This window comes from Centropristis striata, chromosome 19 (assembly GCF_030273125.1).
Source record: "Centropristis striata isolate RG_2023a ecotype Rhode Island chromosome 19, C.striata_1.0, whole genome shotgun sequence".
NCBI lineage: Eukaryota > Metazoa > Chordata > Actinopteri > Perciformes > Serranidae > Centropristis > Centropristis striata.
The window spans coordinates 21196773-21218741 of record NC_081535.1 but is presented as its reverse complement, the minus strand read 5'-3'; the positions used below and the strand labels follow the sequence as shown (position 1 = coordinate 21218741).

At 39.8% G+C, this 21969-nt stretch overlaps 1 protein-coding gene across 3 annotated transcripts in view; it reads right to left on the bottom strand.

The window, feature by feature from the left end:
- LOC131992217 (disabled homolog 2-interacting protein-like) overlaps positions 1 to 21969 on the bottom strand; it is a 207886-nt gene that overhangs the window by 76154 nt on the left and 109763 nt on the right. For all 3 annotated transcript variants that reach the window (XM_059357702.1, XM_059357703.1, XM_059357704.1), the window contains one exon: positions 12589 to 12707. In XM_059357702.1, the coding sequence (XP_059213685.1) occupies positions 12589 to 12707 (119 nt within the window). The remainder of the gene's footprint in view (positions 1 to 12588; positions 12708 to 21969) is intronic.

The window sequence follows — 21969 nt, the reverse complement described above, 5'->3', positions numbered from 1 at the left end:
GGTTTCATTTTGTAAGTAATCTAAATGTAAAGACATTCAGTAAGTTAGGATGTAGAGCATTCTTTTGCTCCTCATATCACATTCCAACATATGTCTTTATCACTCTGCGTAGTTTTCAGCACTCGAGTACAACAGAAATCTCCTTTTGGCTGAAATATCATCCAGGAGTGCCTGATCATCTACCACTGTCTGTAATTTCTAGTTTACATTTCCTTGAGCTTTGTCTTTGGCCAAATGAATATTGTCAAGGGACTATGGTTCATTACCATCACTAAATTGCACTGATCCAAATGATGAAACTGAAGCATTTGTTAAATACGTATTCTGCCTTTTAGTCAGTTTGGATAAAGTGCAGTGAAATTCATACTGCAGTATGTCAGATGCACAAAAGTGGAGGGACCTGACGTTTGCAATATATGGGCTTTTATTAGTCCACGGCAGAATAAAAACCCTGGCGGACTCCCGTCACAAAAATTACACACCACACACACACACACACACACACACACACACACACACACACACACACACAGACTACAAATATAAGTGAAAGGGAGGGTGAGCAGTAAAGTGGCAGAGAGGCCTGTTAGTGAAGTGAAAGTGGTGAAAAACCATCTAGAGTCATCACCATGGTAATTTAGTGGCTCTGTAAGAGTCACTGAGTACCATCTGGACTGTCAGTGCCACTGACCTCTTTTACACATGCATGTGTGTGTGTGTGTGTATGTGTGCGTATTCTCAATATAAAGAAATTATTTGGATGCCCTTTCGAAACAGGTTTTTCTCTGGCCAAAAAGTTGTATTTATTTAATTATTTTGTTGCATGAATTAATTGAGGTGAAAAGTGGAGGTTGACGAGTCGAAAGGATTTCCACACCTTCTTAAACATCAAATTCAAGGACTTTACAAGGGCTGTCCAGGCTCAATTCCCTCAAATTCAAGGACTCAGCATGGCATGCTTTGACCCACAGACAAGGGTTAATTACGGTTACAACACTGAGAATTTTTATCCTGAGAAAAAGCAGGTTTTACGGAAGCCAGACCAGAATTAAAAAGAGAAAGACACTGTAAACACTTCTCAGTAATGCTTTATCTCTATGTCTATAGTCTTTAGAGTAAAATTCCTAAATTTAGACAATGATGCATCAAGAAAGGAAATAAAGTTATAGTATCTATACTATCTGTGCATGATAATCTCTGCAAAACCTGTGACCTGTGAGTGGATTAAACAGAGGAATGAATGAGTAAATGAGTGTTTGCATGTGTACTGAGCAGTCCTTTAAAGGGATGCGCAGGGAGCTGCTTTGATGGGGCCCTCGGTATTCCTGTCACGCCCAAAGCCCTATCCATTACAGCTCATTACCCGGGGAGAGAATAAAAGAGAGGAGACCCTTGGCCACGCTCGCTCGGGCTCACAGAAGGCCCAGCAGGGTTAAACATCAACAGAACCACCAAAACCAACCAGCTGGGCAGGTGTCAGCTACACTAGGACTGCCCCGGGGATGAATATGGAGATGGTAGAGTGATCAGAGGAGCAATATACAGCACAGCTCCCGAGAACACATTGAACCTAATTTGGTACAATGGAAATCTAACACATTCTGTCCATTTTCTATAGGGACGAGGCGTGCATACTTACTGATTCATTGAGGAAGTAAATAACAAGTAAAAGGTTTTCCAACAGTGCAGAGCTGAGAGGTGCATGGAACCAAGGCCATATGAAATGTAATTGCACATTAGCATATCAAAATGGAACATTCGACTGCAAAGCTTTCTTGAGTGGGTTTGAGGGACTTACAGCTGAATATGAAAAGATCAGTTTTTGGAGGGTTCAATCCAACTGCATGCAGTAGGGCACGGCTCTTTTATCGTAAACTTGGTGTTTTTTGGTTTTCGGTTCGCTTCAGGTTCCAGAAGTGAAAATCCCTTTCATTATCTCAATCAGGATTTTGATTATTAGCCGTAATGTTGTAACCATCCAATGTTGCTTACCACAAGCGGGGAGATGGTAAAGATTATGGTATATGCTCCTGCCCATGATATCAACCTTTTTTTAGGAAAAACTTCATAGCATCTGCAACCCCGAGACAGGTAAACAAGTTAGCTGGATTTACTGCTTTGATCACGTACGAGTGCTAAAACTACTACGGTTAGCTTGGTAGTCTTATAATTTGCAATGGTTAATGAGAAGAGTAGTTCCTTCAATATGTGAAGTCTTGTACTTCTGCAGTCACTTCTGAACTAGTACGATCACATTTCAATATTTTTTAAAAATGGCAGACTGAAAAACTATGCTGTGCTCTACACCATATTATTGTCAGAGTACATTCGCCTTTAAGTTGACACCTACCACAGACTGAATTTAATCTTTTTCATAGAATGAATACAAGCTGTTTATTTTCTGGAATTTTAATTAAAAAACAGACTTATTCAGGCGCTTCTGGACATTTCCATCTGAGAATATTTAACAACTAAACAGATACCAATTTGTTTTTCCTGTTTTGACCCTGACAAACATCTCCTACCTGAAGGAACATTTCAGTAAGTGGGTTCTTTGTCTCTGAGTGTCTGAAACAAATAGAAGCAGTAACTCCAACCAGTCTTATTCAGAAGAGTTTTCTTAGTTAATAAACTAAACTACTTCAGGGACTCTGTGCAACAGATGATCTAACCTTGGACATCAATCTATAAAACTTGTTCTGTTTGACTGTGGCAGGAGACTGAAACAGAAAAACAGACACTTCAAAGCTGAAAAGCCATCTCTGTCCTTGAAGCAAATGAAGAGCCCTCTGTTTATGAAAGCAGGACGAATCAACCTTTTCAAAACACCCACCTCTGCCTAAGCACCGAAACAACAGCATGTTACTCTTGAATTAATAAAGTCCTCATTATTATCTCAAATAGAGAGGGATAATGCCATGAAGCCTTACAATCATCACCAAATTAGGGTCATTAAGTTTGGAGATGCTACTGCTATCCTAGTATGCATGTGATGGAGCTTAATAATGCACAGTGGTAGGTGAATCCTGCTCAGTACAACACATTATTACCCTGAGAGCTCTGTTTCATCCACACTGAATCGTGCTGATGCATTGCAAATGAGATGGTGAGAGGGGAAGGATGCCAAAGAGAGAAGGAGAAGGAGAAAGATGCAGTCTTCTTCTGCCTAATTATACTGCTGCAATGAACATAATGAAAGCGCTGCTGTTGTTTTTCTTCTGATTGGCAAAAAAAATCTTTAACCGGGCATTTGATTGTTGTTGCTATAAGTGCAGTACTTCCCTGGACAGTGTCCTGGCCCGCAGCCTTGCTATGTATGCATATAGTGTGCTAGTGATCATCACAAATAAATACTGGATCAACATTCAAGAGGACTGTGCACTAAATGAATAAGCTTGTACCAGAATTCATTGGTAATACATTTGAAAATGTGAAATAAAAAGATGTCTGTGTGTGTGTACATGTGATCAACAAGCATGTGGCCAGCATCAGCATCAGGTGGGATTGAGGGGATCACTGGAAAAAATGGGAATTAAAAGATGGCAAAGGAGACCTTTTCCCCCCCAAAATGAGGAGAGACAACAGTGTTGGGAGTAAGCAAATTATGACAAATATGAACAAGAGGAAACGCGTAGATGGGGAATGCTGGTGCAGTGGCACGAAATGAAGAAGAAAGGGCAGAGAGAGGAGAGAAGAGGATCTGGGGACAAGTCTGTGTGAGCGCAGGATTGGGTTTAATGTAGCAGAAATCCACCAGTGAACTGCAGCTCCGTACAACAGCTCCGAACATAACTATTAGCATGAGCGGAGCAAAGTGACAAATGACAGCAAAGCAGAAATGGGCCGGAGAGACAGAGGACATTAACACAAAGAGCGAGAAGAGAAAGTCAAATGAGATTTATGCAAGCTACCACCTCCAGGACTGACAGTTAAGCCAATGCAGAAGTGCCTTAAACCTGCATCTTTTCTAATGGCCAGTAGGGGGCGAATCAAGTCAGATTGTCACCAAGAAAGACCAAATGTGTGTCTCCTGTCAGATTGTCAAAAAAAAACAAAAAAACAAATGTGTGTCTCCATCATAGACTGTAAAAAAAAGGGGATGTGTACCTGTAATCTTTTAAAAGAGCAGCAGGTGGAACTCAACTGGTTTAAAAACGAAGTCTGATGTACAGTATAGAAGTCTATTAGAAAATTTGCCTACTTCTCACATGATTGATTACCTCAGCAAACATTTTTGTATTAGATTAAGGTCTCAAATGTTAGTTTCAAGTTTTCTACAATACAGCATGATGTTAATTTTTCTAAAATACGGTCACATTTAGAGTAAAATAGACAATAAAAGAGGGCATGCATTAGGGCGGGACTACCTTGTGATTAGGAAGACACTACCACAGCAACCTGTATATTAGAATAGAGGCATAGAAACGCATATACAAGGCACATCTTTAAAGCCGTGAATTTTTTTTTGGATGTTTTCCATGTTTTCGTCATAGAACTAGCTAACCAAGGTAGCAAACCAATGCTAGCATTAGCCGACGCCTCCTCCAGCTCGACCCTTTCTTCCAAATATGGTCAAACAAAGAAACCAAGTTGGCGATGACCAATTTGGCAAAATTAAGGCTTCAAAACAGTAGTCCACAAACCAGTGGGTGATGCCAGTTTATACATTGATTTCTTATATACAGTCTATGGAATTGAGGCAGGGGCTTATAATACAAAAGGTTAACAGATGCCGGGATGTTGGCAGTGCAAAAAAGTGAATGTCTGTAAGTAAGTGAGTGAGATGTGGAGAGAGATGGGGGAGGGAGAATGGAGGGAGCAATAGAAAAGGTTGGATATTACAGTCGAACCACCTGGGGAATGTTTACAGAATTTAATAACTCCAAATGGCATCACTCCCTCACTATGCCGCTATGTTCTCACATACACACTCCAACACCCCCACCTGCAACAATTACCATGGCACCCATTGGTGCAGCTTTATGAAAAATGACAGGGGGTTTGTATCAAGGGCTCTCGAATCCTGTTACAGGCAGCCATTCAGTGCTACAGGCTAAATCTTCTTACAACACACATGCTGATACCGCTGCTTCACTCCCTTATATGGGCAATGAAATTGTAATATTATCCCTGTCAATTCAAAACAAGATAAATTGAGCAAGGACCTCACCCCGATAATGAGTTTCACTGCCAATATATTTTTTCACCCCCCCCTTTATTTGAAACACAAACACATTCAACAAAAACGCTTTTAAGCAGAGGGTCCTATTATCTAAATGTGTGTCTATTCTTTCCATGTACTGTAGGTACTGTTGAAGTGTTTATCTCTTCTATTCTCATATCTAAAAGAGGAATTGTTCCACTGCTGTAGTACCATTAAGGATGTAGAGTTTGTCTACATTATTGTTTCTAGTCTCATAACCTCTGGTGGGTTGGGATAGGGTTAGAGTGAAAAAGAACTCAACAGCCTCTGTTTGTTTGAACAGGAGCAAGGTATTCCAGACGTCCCTCTCCTCAGCAACTTTTTCCAGCTCTTCCAGATATATAATCTCTCCAACTTGTTCTGGGTCTTCCTCAAGGCCTCTTACCAGTTGGATGTGCCCAGAAATCCTCCAATGGTAGGTGCCCAGGAGGCAGATGCCAGAACCATCTCAACTGGCCCCCTTTGGAAAAAAGGAGCAGCGACTCTACTCCAAGCTCCCTCCAGATGTCTGAGCTTCTCACCCTATCTCTAAGGCAGAGTCTAATTACCCTACGGAGGATTGTATCTGTGACGGTATTCTTTTGCTACCCAAAGATCATGACCAAAGGATAGGGTTGGACCGGTATATCCAGAGCTTCGCCTCTCTGGCTCAGCTCCCTCTTCACCACAATGGTCTAGTGCAACGCATGCATCGCGGCTGACACCGCATCAAACCATCTATCTTCATCTATCTTCATCTCAGGCTCCACTTGTTCACCTCACTCATCAACAAGACCCTGAGATACTTGAACATCCATTTCATAGTACTGCAAATTGAAGGGCGTTCATCAGTGGGCCAAAGCCTCAATCACCATTGTGCCAAGTTATTTGTCGATAGATAGGGAGTTTTCAATTAAAACCAAATTAAAATTAAATTAAACAAATAAGAGTTTCTCTAAATAAGTATTTTCCTTGCAATGAGGAAGCAGAAGAAGGCCTTGAAATAACACTCATAGATAAAATGTGAAAATAAGAAATCGGAAAAGTTAACAGATCTCTTATGGCAGAAAGTCAAAGACTGTCATTATTTTGATGATAGTTTGAATTGAGATAACACTATGACACAATGTCAAGTTCCAACTTTACTTTCCCTGTGTTTTATGTTGATGCTACAATGTCTTTGTCTTCCTTCATGTGCATTTTATTGTGTTCATCCATTTTCCATACGCCTTTTATTTTCTTCAGGAGCCTCTCCCAGCATGCACCTATGAGATCTCTCAGTATGCAGTGTAGTATGCAATGCAAAAATAATTAAAGCATATTGCTGAGCAGATTGTCTGAGACAAGCGAGACAGGGGACAGAAACAGGAAGAGAAATACGGATGTAATAAATCGGTTCAGCCATTTTATCCATCTGCTGATATTCATAGTCTGTGAGTGACGGCACAAAAAGCTCCCCTGCTGTGTGAAAGAAGCAGTCCTTCCATAAAAACATATGAGTCATTGGTGCCCACAGTGCTGAGAACTGAAGTTATCTTCACACACACACACACACACACACACACACAGACACACACACACACACACACACAGACACACACACACACACACACACACACACACACACACACACACACACACACACACACACACACACACACACTTAGATATGCATATGATTAGACACAGATCACAATCAGTTTGTTGCATCCAACCATCACCGTGGCCACAGACACCACACAGACATGTATTCCTGTTATATATGGAAGGGTGGATATACAGGAAGACAGGGGGCGGGTCTGACGACAGCAATGATGTCATAAATGATTTGGGTGCACTCAAGGAAACAAGCACAGTTCTGTCAGTCAAGATCAAACACACAAAACTTTTTACTTCAGTACTGAATGAGTCATACAACATATAAATGACCCGGAATCCCAATGACCAGCAACATCTGGTGTGATGCAACGAGCACGAAAGAGAAGGTGGAGTATATTAATAATTCATTTTTCTGGGCTTTTTGTCCCTTGTCGAATAGGATTGGATGAAATTTCAGATAATTGAGATTTCTTGTTTAAGTGCTCACACCCAGTGCCACTGTTATTATTATCATTAATCCTATTTTTATTACCGCAAGTACTGTTATTACTATTATAACTAAATCATTTCCACTATTATCAATAATAGTCACATTTTAATTAATATTAGTGCTATCATTACTGCTATTACTACACTGTAAAACCCAACTTGTTGTTCATCTTAAATATTTGACTGTCCATGCTGCGAAAGAATTTTATGTCAAGACCACAAAGACAATGAAATTAACTCAAATTAATCTTGCTATTTGCCTCAATAGTGTAGGTTAAAATTAATTTTTGCACAAATCTTTGTTGTGTTGAAAAGGAAAAAAGTTATAATGACAAACAAGCAACATTGGGTTGTACTGTGTACTGCTATTATTATTACATTATTTCCATACTAACGATTATAAATCGTAGTAATTTTTTGTTTATTACTGCTATTACCACTACTACTATTATAACATTATTTCCATTCTAACTATTATAAATCTAAGTCACATTTCTATTATTATTACCGATATAATTTCTGTTATTACTGCTGTTAATAGAATTTAATTATATTCACTGCTACTTTTGCAGTTATTATTGTTGTTTGTGATATTATTGTTGTTGCTGTGCATTTCTGTCTCCCCTTCACATTATTTGTATATTTTTTTATATGGATTGTCTGTACCGTAATTTAATTATGTTGCTCAGTTTGGAGCATATTACTTCTATTTCACTTTGTCCGTCCTGGGAGGGGGAATCCCTCCTAACTTGCTCTTCCTCAGGTTTCTTCCATTTTCTTTTCCCTTTAAATAAACTTTTTCACTGCTGCTATCAGCACATTGCTACTTATTTTTGCACTTTACCACCACCATCAATTAGTGGAATAGCGCGACGCCGTTAGACGGGTACTAATTTGCTGCAGTTGATGAAGACATTTCTGTCTCTAAAAGAAAAAAGTTAATTTAAAAATAAAAAACTACATCTGAAACAATATGAAGAGATGAATCGCACTTCGTGCTGCACTGTCCACCCGAAGCACTCTGCTGTTTCCAAAGACTCTAAAAGCCGACATGTTGCAACTACTATGATATTCATCAGCGTGTCCACAGAGTACAGCAAAGGTCAGCGTCGATCAGATGAGGGCGCGGAAGCTGGCGAGGGTCAGATCGGCGCTGATACAAATAAAATGTGTGGAGCAGACCGGAGCAGCAGAGAGCAACAAGACACATGCAGGTCAGCACACAAAACAGTGACAGACCATCATATGGAGACTCTTGATTATAACTAAACAAACATATCATAACCTACATTTCTTTTGCGACTACAAAGTGATATTCATGCTGTAAATGGATCTATTATTCGACTATGCTGTTCTACTTTTTCAGAGTACATTAAATCAAAGTATGGTAGAGTAAAAAACAGTAGTTGATACAGTGTATGGCAGCGCATAATAAGAGTGTACCAAGTGTCAAGTACTTCAATAGTATTTTATACCACATTTTAAAACGATAAAAAAAGAATACAAGATCAAGAATCAAGAATACGCTTTAAGTTCAATAGCATTGAAAGTACCGAAGAAAACCAATCGAAGGTTGCACAGATAAAACAGCCATTCACATGAATACAAATGTGTGTTCAGTGACTTTTTCTGAGAGAGCACTGAGAAGATTTAAAAATATATATATATTATAGATATATATATCCCATTTTGTGTTCATGGAATGCTTTTTTTCCCTCTTGTTGCTGTGATATCAAAAGAGGTAGCAAGTGTCTTTTTTATTGAATCAAAGTTTGAACTTTTGTTATCTTGACAACCAAAGTGCTATAAAAATGTTCATGATTCATTGTGATTTAACCTTAAAAAACCATACACTCATTAAGTTGTTAGTCACACGACATACCGCAGATTTAAAAAAAAAAAAAATACCCAACTGTTTCTAAACATTTTAAATTGCTTCCACATTTCTGTAGTAGCTTGTCTTCCATCAGAACAGTTACAGTAAGAAATTATCTTACTGCAACTTTCACTTCCTATTCTGTTGCCTCAAGAATTACTTTCACCCTGTCGCCATCTCTAGATGATACAGTACATCTGAAAGCTAAAAAAAACAACCTGAATTGATTCTGCAAAGTGTAATAAACTACAAATAGATTTAAATCCTTTAGGCGAAAAATGCAGTAATTTGTTTGTGTGTATGTGTGTACAGTGTCGGTGTGTGTGCGCCCACACACTGCAGCTTTTTCAGTGCTCAGTGAGTGTCCGGCCTCTGATTAACACAGATGAATATTTCATTTTAGAAGTCCAGCTGCTCCTCATCTGCAGGTCTCTCTCCTGAGACTGCCTCAGGCTACAAGGCCTAACAATGTCATCACAGCCAACACACACTGAAAATGCATGTGTGTATGTGTGTGTGTGTGTGTGTGTGTGTGTGTGTGTGTGTCTGTACGATGCTCTCATAAAATAATCATAAGAAAAATACATGCTGAGGGATGTTATATGAGAATGCATGATGATGCTTGTAAGTTAAGTAATCAAAACTTATATAAATGACTGAAATATTGTGCATAACTCTCTGGTGGTAGAACGTTTGAGATGCAAAGTGAATACTAAGTGTTCCCTGCATGCACTGCATCTCTCACATTAAAGGCTGCACATCTGCACACCAGGGAGTTTCCAGAGTATAGGATTTCCTCCCTCCTCCCTCCATCTCTCCTTCGTCTCATCATCCCTCTTCTGCCAGTTTTCGAGCCTGTCTTCTTCTGCAGCGTTTTCCTGCCTTGTGGGGAGGCTGCTCCCGGGCTGACAGGAGGTGTCACAGACTCCTCTCACAGCACATTACTCTCTCAATCTGCAACTTTTTCATGCTTTCTCCCTCTTTGTCACACAAATACGAAAGCGCACACACACGCGCCATCCTTTTTCTCCTGAAAGTCCTAGACCACCTCTTCTCCCACTACATGAGGATGTGTGTATTGAGACGTATCATTATATAGGAGTCAATGTGTGCATTTGCAAGTGAGGTGTATGTGGTATGTGTTTCTCTATTAAACCAGGAGAGATAAGACACCTCCTGAACATTCCAATTTCCTGTCCGATATTTGCTCGGCGCTTTATCAGAGGGAAACACATAAATGCTGATAGGTTAGGAGACCTCGCTACTGTTTGAAAAATAGAGAAAAGGAGGGGGGTGTGGGGATGAGAAGGAAATTGGAGAGTGATGAGTTGGAAATGGACGGACGGGAGTGAGGTTAGAAAAATAGCCGGCATAAAAAAATGTGCAGAAGTAGGACAGAGAATGAGAAAAGACAGCGGGACAAAGAAGGGGACGTATGAGTTCATTTTGTCCGACTGCACCGGGGGAACAGTTCACTATGTTCCACACTGAACAATCGCTAGTGTTCCCTTGTGATAGTTTGACAGTGATGTTAATGCCTCATTAAAAGTACGAAGAGAGGCAGCGACTCGGCTCGGAGTTTTGAAACCGAAAGCAGTAGAACATCTCTTCAAAAGCAGCACCTCCATTAATTAATCTCCACAGATGGACACCTTGGCTTTTTTCCAGACGCAGCAAAGAGAGTTGCCGGGAATTACAGCTATTACTTGTGCAGGCATGGAAAGATCATCAAAAAACATACAGAGTGCGGGTGCAGGTCAGCATAGCCCGGTGTGGAATCGTAATTGACGTCATTAGGAGAGGGCAAATGTTTGCCAAGTGGCTGAACTCCGGAGGAAATCAGGAGAAGTTATCAAAAACTGGCAATTATCACTGCCTGGAGCGAAACACCATCACATGGGGTAGAGCTGTGGACGGAAGACTTAACATAGATCTGTATGGTTCAACTCTGAGGGCAGAGATGGCAAGGACTGATGATTATGGTATGTGGGACAGCCGGATGAACGAGGCGAAGCAAAAAAAGTTTATTACAGTATATTTTTGCATCCCAGTCTAATATACAATATATATTGCATATCAAAATATAAGTCACTATTTCTGATTTCAAAGGTTCTTAAAAGTCCCCATCCAGACATGTTTTAAAGAAAGTAAAAATGATCTGAAATGATTAACATTTCTTTTAACATGGTTTTCCACCTAAAAGTAAGAAAACACGAGAAGAGAAATTGACAAATGTGGCCCTGCCAACAAGCGCTGCTCGCACTAGGTTGACCGGTGAAAGAGCAGTGCGAGCCGGCTGCAGAGCTCCGTGCCCGGCTCACCATCTGCAAACTGCAGCAGAAGTTACAGAATCTGGTCTATTTTCTTTGCTGCAGTAAGCATTAGAGAGATTCAGCCTCCAGACTCAAATGAGGAGTACTTAGACTTAGACTTAGATAGGTGTAGTTAGCATGTATATGTTGTTTTTTAGCCAGTTTAGCAGTAGCTGCCAAGACATTGGTAGTTGTGACACTGTTACAGTGTGTTTTTGCTCTCTGTACTGACAGGTTAGCTCCACACTGGAGGATACTTCAGGAGGTTCCTTTACTGGCTTTTGATTGGCTTTTCAAAATTGTGACGTACCAAATCTAGCTTGCAGCGAAGTGCATATCGCCCTTTAGTGTAAAAACATGTCTATAGTGACTAACGTTGCACAGATACAGTCAGGATTCTCAAAGTCAGACATTTTAGAGGACATAAATAAAAGTAAAAAAAAAAAAACATTTAGTGGAGAGGGAATAGGCTTAGAATGATCTTTTAGTAGATTCAGAACCTCATAAATAGATAAATAAATTATACAGAAATCTTAAATCTTGTATAATGTGTGAAGTTGAGCTTATATGATCTAATATGTTGGGTCAGTTACATTCATAAAAAGGTACCTATTCCTTATCATATGCTAATAAAAAAGCCTCAGCATGTGTGATGTGTCTATTTACAGGGGAGAGCAGAAAGTTTTATTACTCTGCATATTATTAGATGGTGATGCTTCAGGCGATAACTATTCCTGTCTTCCTCTTTTGTTGGCGCACGTCTTAACAATTTACAATTTAAGTCGCCTTTCTATTATGATGATATTATTCCTATGGTTTCTATTGTCCAGCCCAAATGTTGAGGCAAAGCCATATAAATCAGAATCCGCCACAACTCTCCTCGAAACCAAACGTGCTATGGCATGACACAACAGAGGACAGGAGATTCGTCATGTATCACAGAGAGAAAGAGGGAAAGAGCGAGACATATTAGAAGTGACAGATCGGAGAGTCACTTCTTTTCACGATACACTGACAACACAACACGCAAATGTCAACACTGACCTGAATAACCAGCCATCAGGCAGAGGAGAGACACCAGAATAGACCAGACACATGAACAAATCCAGCATTCACAAACAAACACCTACCTGTCATTGTCGACGCTCCTGAAGCCGGGAAGGATGTGTCTGAAGCTGGAGTTGCGGTCAAGTTTTGGTTGACTCTTGGTGCGTTTTATCGAGCCCTTCAGCCGCCGACTCAGAAAGCCCTGATGGAGAGACACAGAGACAGTCAATAAAACATTGTCACTGCTACTTTGCGAGGGAAGTCTCTGAGATGTCAATCATCGGGCTCAACTTGGCAGCGGGACGGAACATATTAATACCGACATTTGTGATCCACGTCCTAAATTCGGTTGAGGCCGCGTGTCATGAATAGTTAATGGGTAATAAATGAGTATAGATCTTCATATCAGAGTGAGAGCGATGTTCACAGTTGGAAAAGTGAGGACAAGGTCAAGCACACAGTATTCCCTGAATACAAATAGGCATAAAACTACCTACACATGCACAGACAGGACCTTGACAATAAAAAAAAGACTCTCAAAAAGCACAGACATAATATGCTTGTAGGCAATATTTATGCAAAAATGACAGTTTTTTTTCCAGAAGCAGTAATTATGTCAGTTTATGTTACAAACTGCAACGCGCAAACATGTGTTTTATAATCATGCATTGATTCAATGGATACACCCCTTTATTAGTTTTCTCATTCTTCTCTTTTCTGCGTCTGTGTGTTTACTTCTTCTCCTAACATCTGCAATCACACTCCCCCAAGCACCTCGCCATCTCCATGGCAACTGTTGGCTGGCATTAAGAGCGAGAGAATATGAAGAAATGAGATGTGGTGCAGAAATGGCAGGCTGTTGCAAGTTTTTGAGACAGAGAGAGACAGAGAGCGAGAGAGAGAGAGAGACAGAGAGAGAGAGGGGAGAAAAAAAACTAATATTTCTTCAGCTTTTTTTAGACTTCACTGCTGGGAAGACAAGGATGAAAAAGAAGGACTTTGAAAAACGAGAGTTGATGGAGCAACTTACGAGGGCGGCACGGAGAAAGCTGGAACTTAACAAGCAAGCCAGCATGCTAAAGAAAGGACTAAACTAGATTGTGTTCAGGCTCAGGTGTGGCTTTTTAACCAAATCAAACAAAAGCAGCACTTCATTCATCGGCTTAACCCTGTGGAGTCTTGGGCTATCTTGTCTGTTTTGGGATATTTTTATTCTGCCACTAAAAAATGTTAACCATGCCATGTTGGTATCATATTTTTTAGCACAACCTTGGACTCGAAGCCTGATTTTCGACACTTGTGACTCGTGACTCGACTCTGATTCTGACTCAAGCATATTTAAAAAATGACTTTCTCAACAATGCAGATAGTTGACTTTGGAATGTTAATGTCTATTCAGATTCTGTGGATTTTGAAACCACTGGTTGATTTTGGAAGAACTGGTACCACTTTATATTAAGGTACATCTACTCCACATTGATTAGTTGCTTATTAGCATGCAAATAAGTAACACATTGGCCCTTAATTAGTCATTATTAAGTACTTATTAATGCTTTATTCAGCATGGCCCTATTATACAACCATTAACTAAGAGTTTTCCCTCAGTAACCTCAGAATTAATGCTTATTAGTAGTAAGTAAGGAAGTTGTTGTATATGAGTTACGATCTTAATATGCTTTATAATATGGACTTTATAAGGTGGTAGTACCACAATAAGAATTATTCTCCCTTAACACTCAATGAATATGGTCTTTTCCTACATAACTACCACCTTATGAAGTCCATATTATAAAGCATATTAAGATCGTAACTCATATACAACAACTTCCTTACTTACTAATAATAAGCAATAATTCTAAAGGTTACTGAGGAAAAACTCTTAGTTAACCCACTGAAGCCTGGAAAGCAGATACGTCGTTTTGTAGTATTTGTATAAGCTCTCAAATACTTTTTGAATTTCATTTCTATCTGCTACAGAGGCTGAAAAATCTATTATTTATTAGAAGCGTTGACACTTCTGTTGAATTTCCAGAAAAACTTCAGGTTTTAGGGGCTGATTTTAAAATCGCCCAGAGGTTTTACAGACGTTTTAGGCCTCAATGGGTTAATGACTTACTGGTTGTATAATAGAGCCATGCAGAATAAGGCATTAATAAATACTTAATAATTACTAATTAAGAGCCAATAAGGTACTACTTTGCATGCTAATAAGCAACTAATTAATGTTGAATGTGTACTTTAATATAAAGTGTTGATATAAATTCCCTGAAATGGAGACACTAGCCACGTTTTCAACATTAAAGCAAATATCAAGCAAAATTTTGAAATGTTACCTTTCCATCAACTGGTTTAAAGGAAATAAAGAAAGCTGCATAAACATAATTTGGTCATTAATGTATTGCTGTAGGATAATCCATCAGTTAACAGTAGAAGAAGAAGAGATTGCGTGAGAGAGATAAAACAACAACAAAAAGAGGTTACGAATCGGACAACTTTGGCCTCCCACGACAGAAAATGGAGAGAAGACCCAGAGAGCGGAACAGCTTCTTTTTCTTTTGGGGTTTGCAGCAGAGCGGGAACAGCAAATCAGTCATGGGGGTTAAATGTTCGCTACGTCAGAAATATCTGGAAAAGGCGTTTCCATCTCCTGTTTAGCGATTTAACTATTTTTACTAAAAGACAAAAAACACCTCATGTGAGGGTAAAATCTTTTATGTGCATTTTAAAAAGGTTTTTTAGTGTTTCCATCAAGCTTCTCTCATGCGAATCCTCAAAATGCACAGAGAAATGTGTTGTTGTAAACACTTCTGTGTGCTATTATGTTTAATGTAGACCCATTTCATTTGTATATCAGCTCTTTGAAGGTACCAGAATGGAGAACTCGTGGCAATCTTGGATCTCTTAGACTCAACCTTGATGACTCCGACTCAAACTTGGACTCTTGTTATTGACTCGGACTTGAACACTGGGGACTTGGGACTTGGAGTCAAACAAAGATATTTATGACTCAATTCAGACTCGACTCAGGCTCTTCTTTGGTGACTCGGACACTGGGGACTTGAGATGGACTCAGACTCAAGAGTCAGTGACTTGACTACTTCACTGCAACCTCGCCTATATGACCCGATAACTATTTCTTCACTTTGTCTTACCAAAAAGAAAGCAAAAAAAACATAAAAATGGATTTGAATATGATGTGGGTTTTTTTTTACTTTAAAAAACGCAATCATGCTCAATGAAGATTTCTAAATGTTGCAAATGTGAACACGGGTTGCAAACATAACATATACAAGCTAAAATGAGCATCTAGTTCTATATTCTCTATATATTTTCTATATACACTAAATATATTTGACCGTATCTACTTGGTCTATCATCATCAAACAAAAACTGGCATTGAGTTTCAAGGCAGAACTTTAGAGTGAAGTCGAGGGCAGAACTTGATGTTGCTTCGTCTTTACGTCATGAAAAAGTAATGTACCGTGCTTTCAGTGACTCCAGAGTGTTAATATTAGACTGAAATGAGCCACAGTGTAGTGAAGAAACTCATAACCCTACCTACGGAGCCGTGGTCTCATGCACATTTCACAAGATAGTGACAGGGGACACGCAGCGAAAAAGACCTCCCTCAGCCCCAGTCAGGCCATTAACACACCTGTATAATTACCACCTACAGTGTGAGCAGCTCGCCCTGGGCAACAACGGAATAGGGATAATTAGAGAGAGACTTCCAGACAGGCTGCCAGCTGATCACAGAGCAGCCACAGCATCCTGATGAACAACACCTGTCATCAGAAAAACACTCTGGGCGAGGAACAAAGCAATGCTAATGTCAGTATATTCATGCTTACGCCAGTCACGGGAGTGACTCAAAACACTAGCTGTGACCAAGTATATATTTATTTTAGGACTTTTTAGTGTTTTCACATTGCAAAACAAACATCGAGTCTAGCAAAAAAAAAAGCTGTATTCACATGAAAAAACATTATTAAAACATTATTTTCCGAGTGTACAGTGCCGTCCCACAATGCAATGCTCAAAGAAAGTCTACTAGGAGCTACTCACAGCTGTTAAACATTAAAACCAACTGCAGATGGTGCTGAGAAAGCTTGAGGAAAATCTTCAAGTATTAAAGAGGCACGTCAACAATTTCTACTCTTAAAGTTCAGTAGTAGTACTCAACGAACTGGTGAATATAGTTGAATAATTTCTTCTCTGTGGTGCTGGAGGGAGCTTTCCAAAGGTCTGAGACAATAAGTCAGTTTGAGTTCAGAGACTACAAATTTATAACAGAAGGTCTGCATTACAAACTTGGACAGGGGGATTGAAAGACGTGGGAAATTCCCAGGCAGAGAATGTCTGACAAAAGATGCCACAGAGGGTGAAGAACACAGATTTATTGTTCTGCAAAAATAGTTTATGAAAACTAGAGTGTCCAGACAATAAGCCTCAAGCAGGAAGCCAAAAACAAAGACATTTCTGTTTGTATCCACATTTTCTTATTTTCTAAGTAGCCATTGATTTTTTGGCATTCCTCCAGTGTTTTCTTATTTTTGGTCTCTTCTTAGATAAGAGGACATTTGAGTCTCTTATTAAGATAAGAAAAAAACATTTTCACAGTCCCCAAATTGCCTGTCCAACACAAGAAAACACAAGTTTAACAGCTGAGGAAACATTAAAAAAACGAACAAAAAATATCACAAATACCATATGATCAAATTTGGATTATTATATATCACATATTATATTAATTTATTAGATTGTCATCAGTTTTAGGTGGGTCAAACTTTGTTTCAGTTAATCTAATAGTACATCGATTTCACTGCTGCTTAAGTTCTTCTCTTTAAAGCCTTTTTCTTGATAGCATCTCTTTCTATTTCTTGGTCATTTCCCAGAGTATTTGCACACGGCACAACACCTGTCCTTATATAGTGTTTAATGGGCATCGCATATGCTAATAAACAATTATGATCAAGTGGAATTCATTATTCAGCACACCTGGGTAAGAGCAGATTTGGCTGGAACATTTGGTGCATCTGGAGTTTTTTCTCTTAACAGAAAATTAAAAGAAATTGAGGAGACTTCTGCAGCATGAGGCACACTGTTGCATGAAAATGGAACACAGCTAGTGCCGGATTTTTTTAAGCTTGTGGGAGGATCTTATGCATTTTAAATACAGATTGTCACATGAAACATAAAACAAATTAACTGTCATTCATCATCATAACTATGACTGATCGTTTGCATGCATAATAATGATCAGACTTTGTGTTTAAGATAGTAATCCGACACGGTGTATGTGCGTCTGCAGAAAGTGGCTAGCAAATGGATTACCATTGCTACCTGCCGCCACTGAAAGCTGTTCAGAGGCTTTTAACTAAATGAAGGGCTGAGTCACTGCTGTTGGTAAGAGACCGGCACCTGGGCCTCCTGACAGGGTTGCTTTCTGAATCAAACTCACATTTTCTTTCTTTTTTAGCCATCATACACAGCATATGTGTATGTGAATGTGTGGGCATGTGGTTAGATTAGCATAGGCACCATTTTAAACAATGACAAATATGAGTCAGACTCTTTGCAGTACGAATATTGTTTTTCCTTGACTGCATTATGATCTGCTCCTTCAAAACACATGAGGAGAGGCTTTGAGTGGAGGCAAAGGATTTTGACTTTTTGAAGGCAAATATGGCAGTGCGGTAGACATCCTCATCTATGCATGCAAGCGGTGACACACACCTTTCATCATTTCTCAATATCATTCAAAATCACATCCAAATTTATAGTAATTCCACGCCTCTTCGCTGTAGTCCCCGAGGAGTGTGTGTGCCTGCTGCTGTTGGCATATTCACAGCTAACAAATTAAAATGCTTCTCTTTTTTCTCCATCCGCAGAAATAAGTCAGTGAATAGAAACCTGTCCCTGTAGGCGAGGCGGATTGATTAGTGGCTGCTTGTTCTGTTTTTACTTCTCTGCTTCCCCTGATGGATGGACTCTAAAACCACGGAGGGGGAAAGAGAGACAGGAAAAGGGAGAGAAGTCAGGGAGAAACACAACCCTTTTAATTTCTCTGATTATTTCGTATTCCTCGATTCACAACCTTGGTGCACGAGGACAGCGATGCGACATTATATAACGCTGCTTTCTAATTCAGCCAGCCTGTCACAGCCCTGGCAGAGCTATTGCACAGGTTAAAGGTCAACAGATAGTAGCGGCCGATTTCCCCACTTACAATCAGTCACTGAGCATGACTGATGCTTATATTAACACCAGATTAAACCCCACTGGAGGGAGACACACTGCAAAAACGTTAGCATTTAATTTGCCTTCAGCATCTGCTCATGCAAAATGAGTGAGAAAAAAAAACATGCAGGAAGAGAAATAAAGATAGAGACATATGGTGAAATAGAGACAGGACAGAAATAGAGGTGAGACTAGTCAAAAAAAATGGAGAAAATGACAGTAAGTGGCTGCCAGAGAGGGATGAGCTATAGGAGCAGGATAAATGGGAAAAGTGGAGCACAATGTGGGGGTGGCAGAGCATGAGTTGATAGAAAAAAAGCAATAGAATGAAACTAAACGAGGGGGAAAGTGAGGAGAAAAGTGCAGCAAATGAGTGACAAGGTCGTCAGTGGATCAGGGCTCAGCAGAGCACGGCGATGGCTGCAGAGAGAATAGAGCCACAGCTGAAACAAGACATGGTCAAATACAGTAGAATTAAAGTTTTTTTTCCTCTCTGTGGTTTATATTCTGATCAAGCATCAGCATATGGTTACATATGACTCTAGTTATTACATACCATGGAACTGTTTAGTGGCATTTCATGATAACTGAAAAACACACTGTAAAAAGCTCAATAACTTCCCATTTAGTTACACTGTATGTGATCAGCCCTTGAAGCGACACTTCAGATTTATTGAAGCGGGGTTGTATTTATCCATAGTCAGTTTATAACCTACAGCTTTATCTTGCCTTCAGACAGTCCTGTTTAGGTCTATGCAAGGCAAACTGCAGCCAATTCATGCTTTCTTAAAAGCCACCAGACTCCATTGACAAAAACTGTAATTTTACCTTGCAGAAGATGGCAGTCACTGGTTTACCGCTGCCTCCATCGTTTACTTTTTTGTATTATTGTGTGACTTTGGTGAACAATCCCCTTTAAAACACCAAGGTCACACAGTAACACAAGCAAACTAAACAACTGAGGCAGCGGTAGACCAGTAAGTCCCTTACTCTGCAAGGTAAAATTATTTTTTTTGTCAATGGAGTCTGGTGGCTTTGAAGAGAGCATAGATATGTCTTCAGTTCCCCAAATGTTAACGTAAAAATGTTCAAAAAAATATATAATATTTTATAGTATACACTTAAATGGATAAGTTTAAGTCACCTTTTTTAGGTGACTAAAATACCTTTTGGTACAGTACCGCTGTCTGCTTCTCCAAACCGATCATCTACTGCAGGTAATACACCGACTATGGATAAGTACCTTATATAAACCCAATACAATAAAGCCAAACTATCCCTTTAAAGCCAACATGGCCAGTGACTCCAAGCATACACAATGAAAACTGACACCTAATGAGACATCATACATCATGTCATTGTTCTATTGTGTGGAAAATCTATATAAATGTACGCATGGGAATACCATTTCCCTGTGAGCTTGGTTGAATAAAAACTACAAATATCAATGATTTCACACAGGAAATACATAATAATCGCTCAATTAATTAATGTCCGGTGGGCCTTTCATTAATATCATGTTTTTTCTGTCCTTTTAGGTTTCATTTTGTAAACACATACTTGCACACAGAAACATGATACGGCCATTACAGCCAGTTCAACCTGACAGGGGGCATTGCGCATGTTAGGGTGAATTTCAATAAGCTCTTTAATTATTCCACATTTCTACGGTAGACAGCTAATTAGTGGAAGGAGGGGATGGATTAATCTGACCTCCCCTCGAAGGGGTGGAGAGGCTGGTTTTCACCAACTGTACTGGTTCCAAAGGGAATTTGATGGCTGTGAAAACAACAAACTTGTCCTTATTTACTATGTTACTCTGCAAATGTGTGTTAGCTTGCGCATGCCCTTGTGTGTATATGTGTGTGTGTGAGTGCATACTTGATCGTAATCTCAGCCTGTCCAAGCCTATTAAATCAGAGTACCAAGAGGACAGCTCAATTTTATCGCTGTGCTTTTTTTTTTTTTTTACGTTTTCTTTTTTCATGAAATTAAAGCAACAAGTTAATTCTATTCCCTCGGCTTGGCAATTCCAGGCTTCCCTAATGGGGGCTGATAGAATCAGTGCCTGGACAATCAGCAGGGTGTTCCCTGCTTCCATATCAACCTCTCTTGTCCTCCTCTAGCACAACCTGATGAAAACAAGAGACATACCTGTCCAATTAGACCCCCTGCTATTATCTGAGAGGAGAGGGGTTGGCGGGGGGAATGGAGTCGGGGAGAGATTGGATAAGGAGCTAAGTCACAATTGAGAATCAATCCAGCCAGCTAGTGCAATCAGCGGGACGTGGACGTGACAGACTTAGATAAGGTTTGTTTGTCTGCTCTTTAAACAAGCACTGAATAAGAGAAACTACCAAGTTGTAACTTTTATTTTTAATGTATGCAGTCTTTTCTGAATTGGCTGTGGAAGATTATGCTTTGGAGAGATTTTAGTTTCCTTCCATGCCTACTGGGGAGAAATTGTTTTTGAGAAGCGCCGGAGGATCTGCTTATGAGTGAGAGTGTGTGTGTGGCATGCATTTGTGTGTGTGCAGACATTGAACCAAGTCTCTGCAAAAGAACATGAGAGAAAAACATTTTGACAGATTTAGCTCAAGGCCTAGGAGGGGTACTTTAGATGTCACCACAACTCTTTTCACTGGAGGGAGAAAAGTGAGGGGTGGTTTGTCATTGCTAAGAGTGGGAGATGCAGGAGAGGAGGGGAATGCGACGGCCTGCATGAACGTCGTCCTGTTTGCATTCCTACATTTATGTGCACCACCATGCCTGTATCCAATCCACCCGACAATCCATCTACAAACTATAAATATTGTGTATTTCTCTACTGTAAGTGTATCAATTTGATCTGTTAGCAAATATATTATAATATCAACAACTTTCTAGTTAAATATGATTTGTTAGCACTAGTTAGCACCCAACAAAAGCTGATGAAAAAGTTGCTATAGGGAACGAAGTCCACTGTGCCACCATTAGCAGCCAGAAGGGGGCAGTGTGTAGAAAAAGTGCAGCCAAGGGTCAAACATTATCTAGAGAAGCTTTCTTTGTGCTAGGAGTCACTGCTGCTTAGCAATAAGCCCACAGAAATAAGTTAAGTGGTCATGTGATGGAGGCAGGATGACTTTGCTGCAGTGCTCTCTTTCTTCCCCGGAGAATACAAGGAGCTATGCAAGAGACACTTAATCAATATTTAGCCCCTCTATCTGACCCTTTCTGTCTCCTAC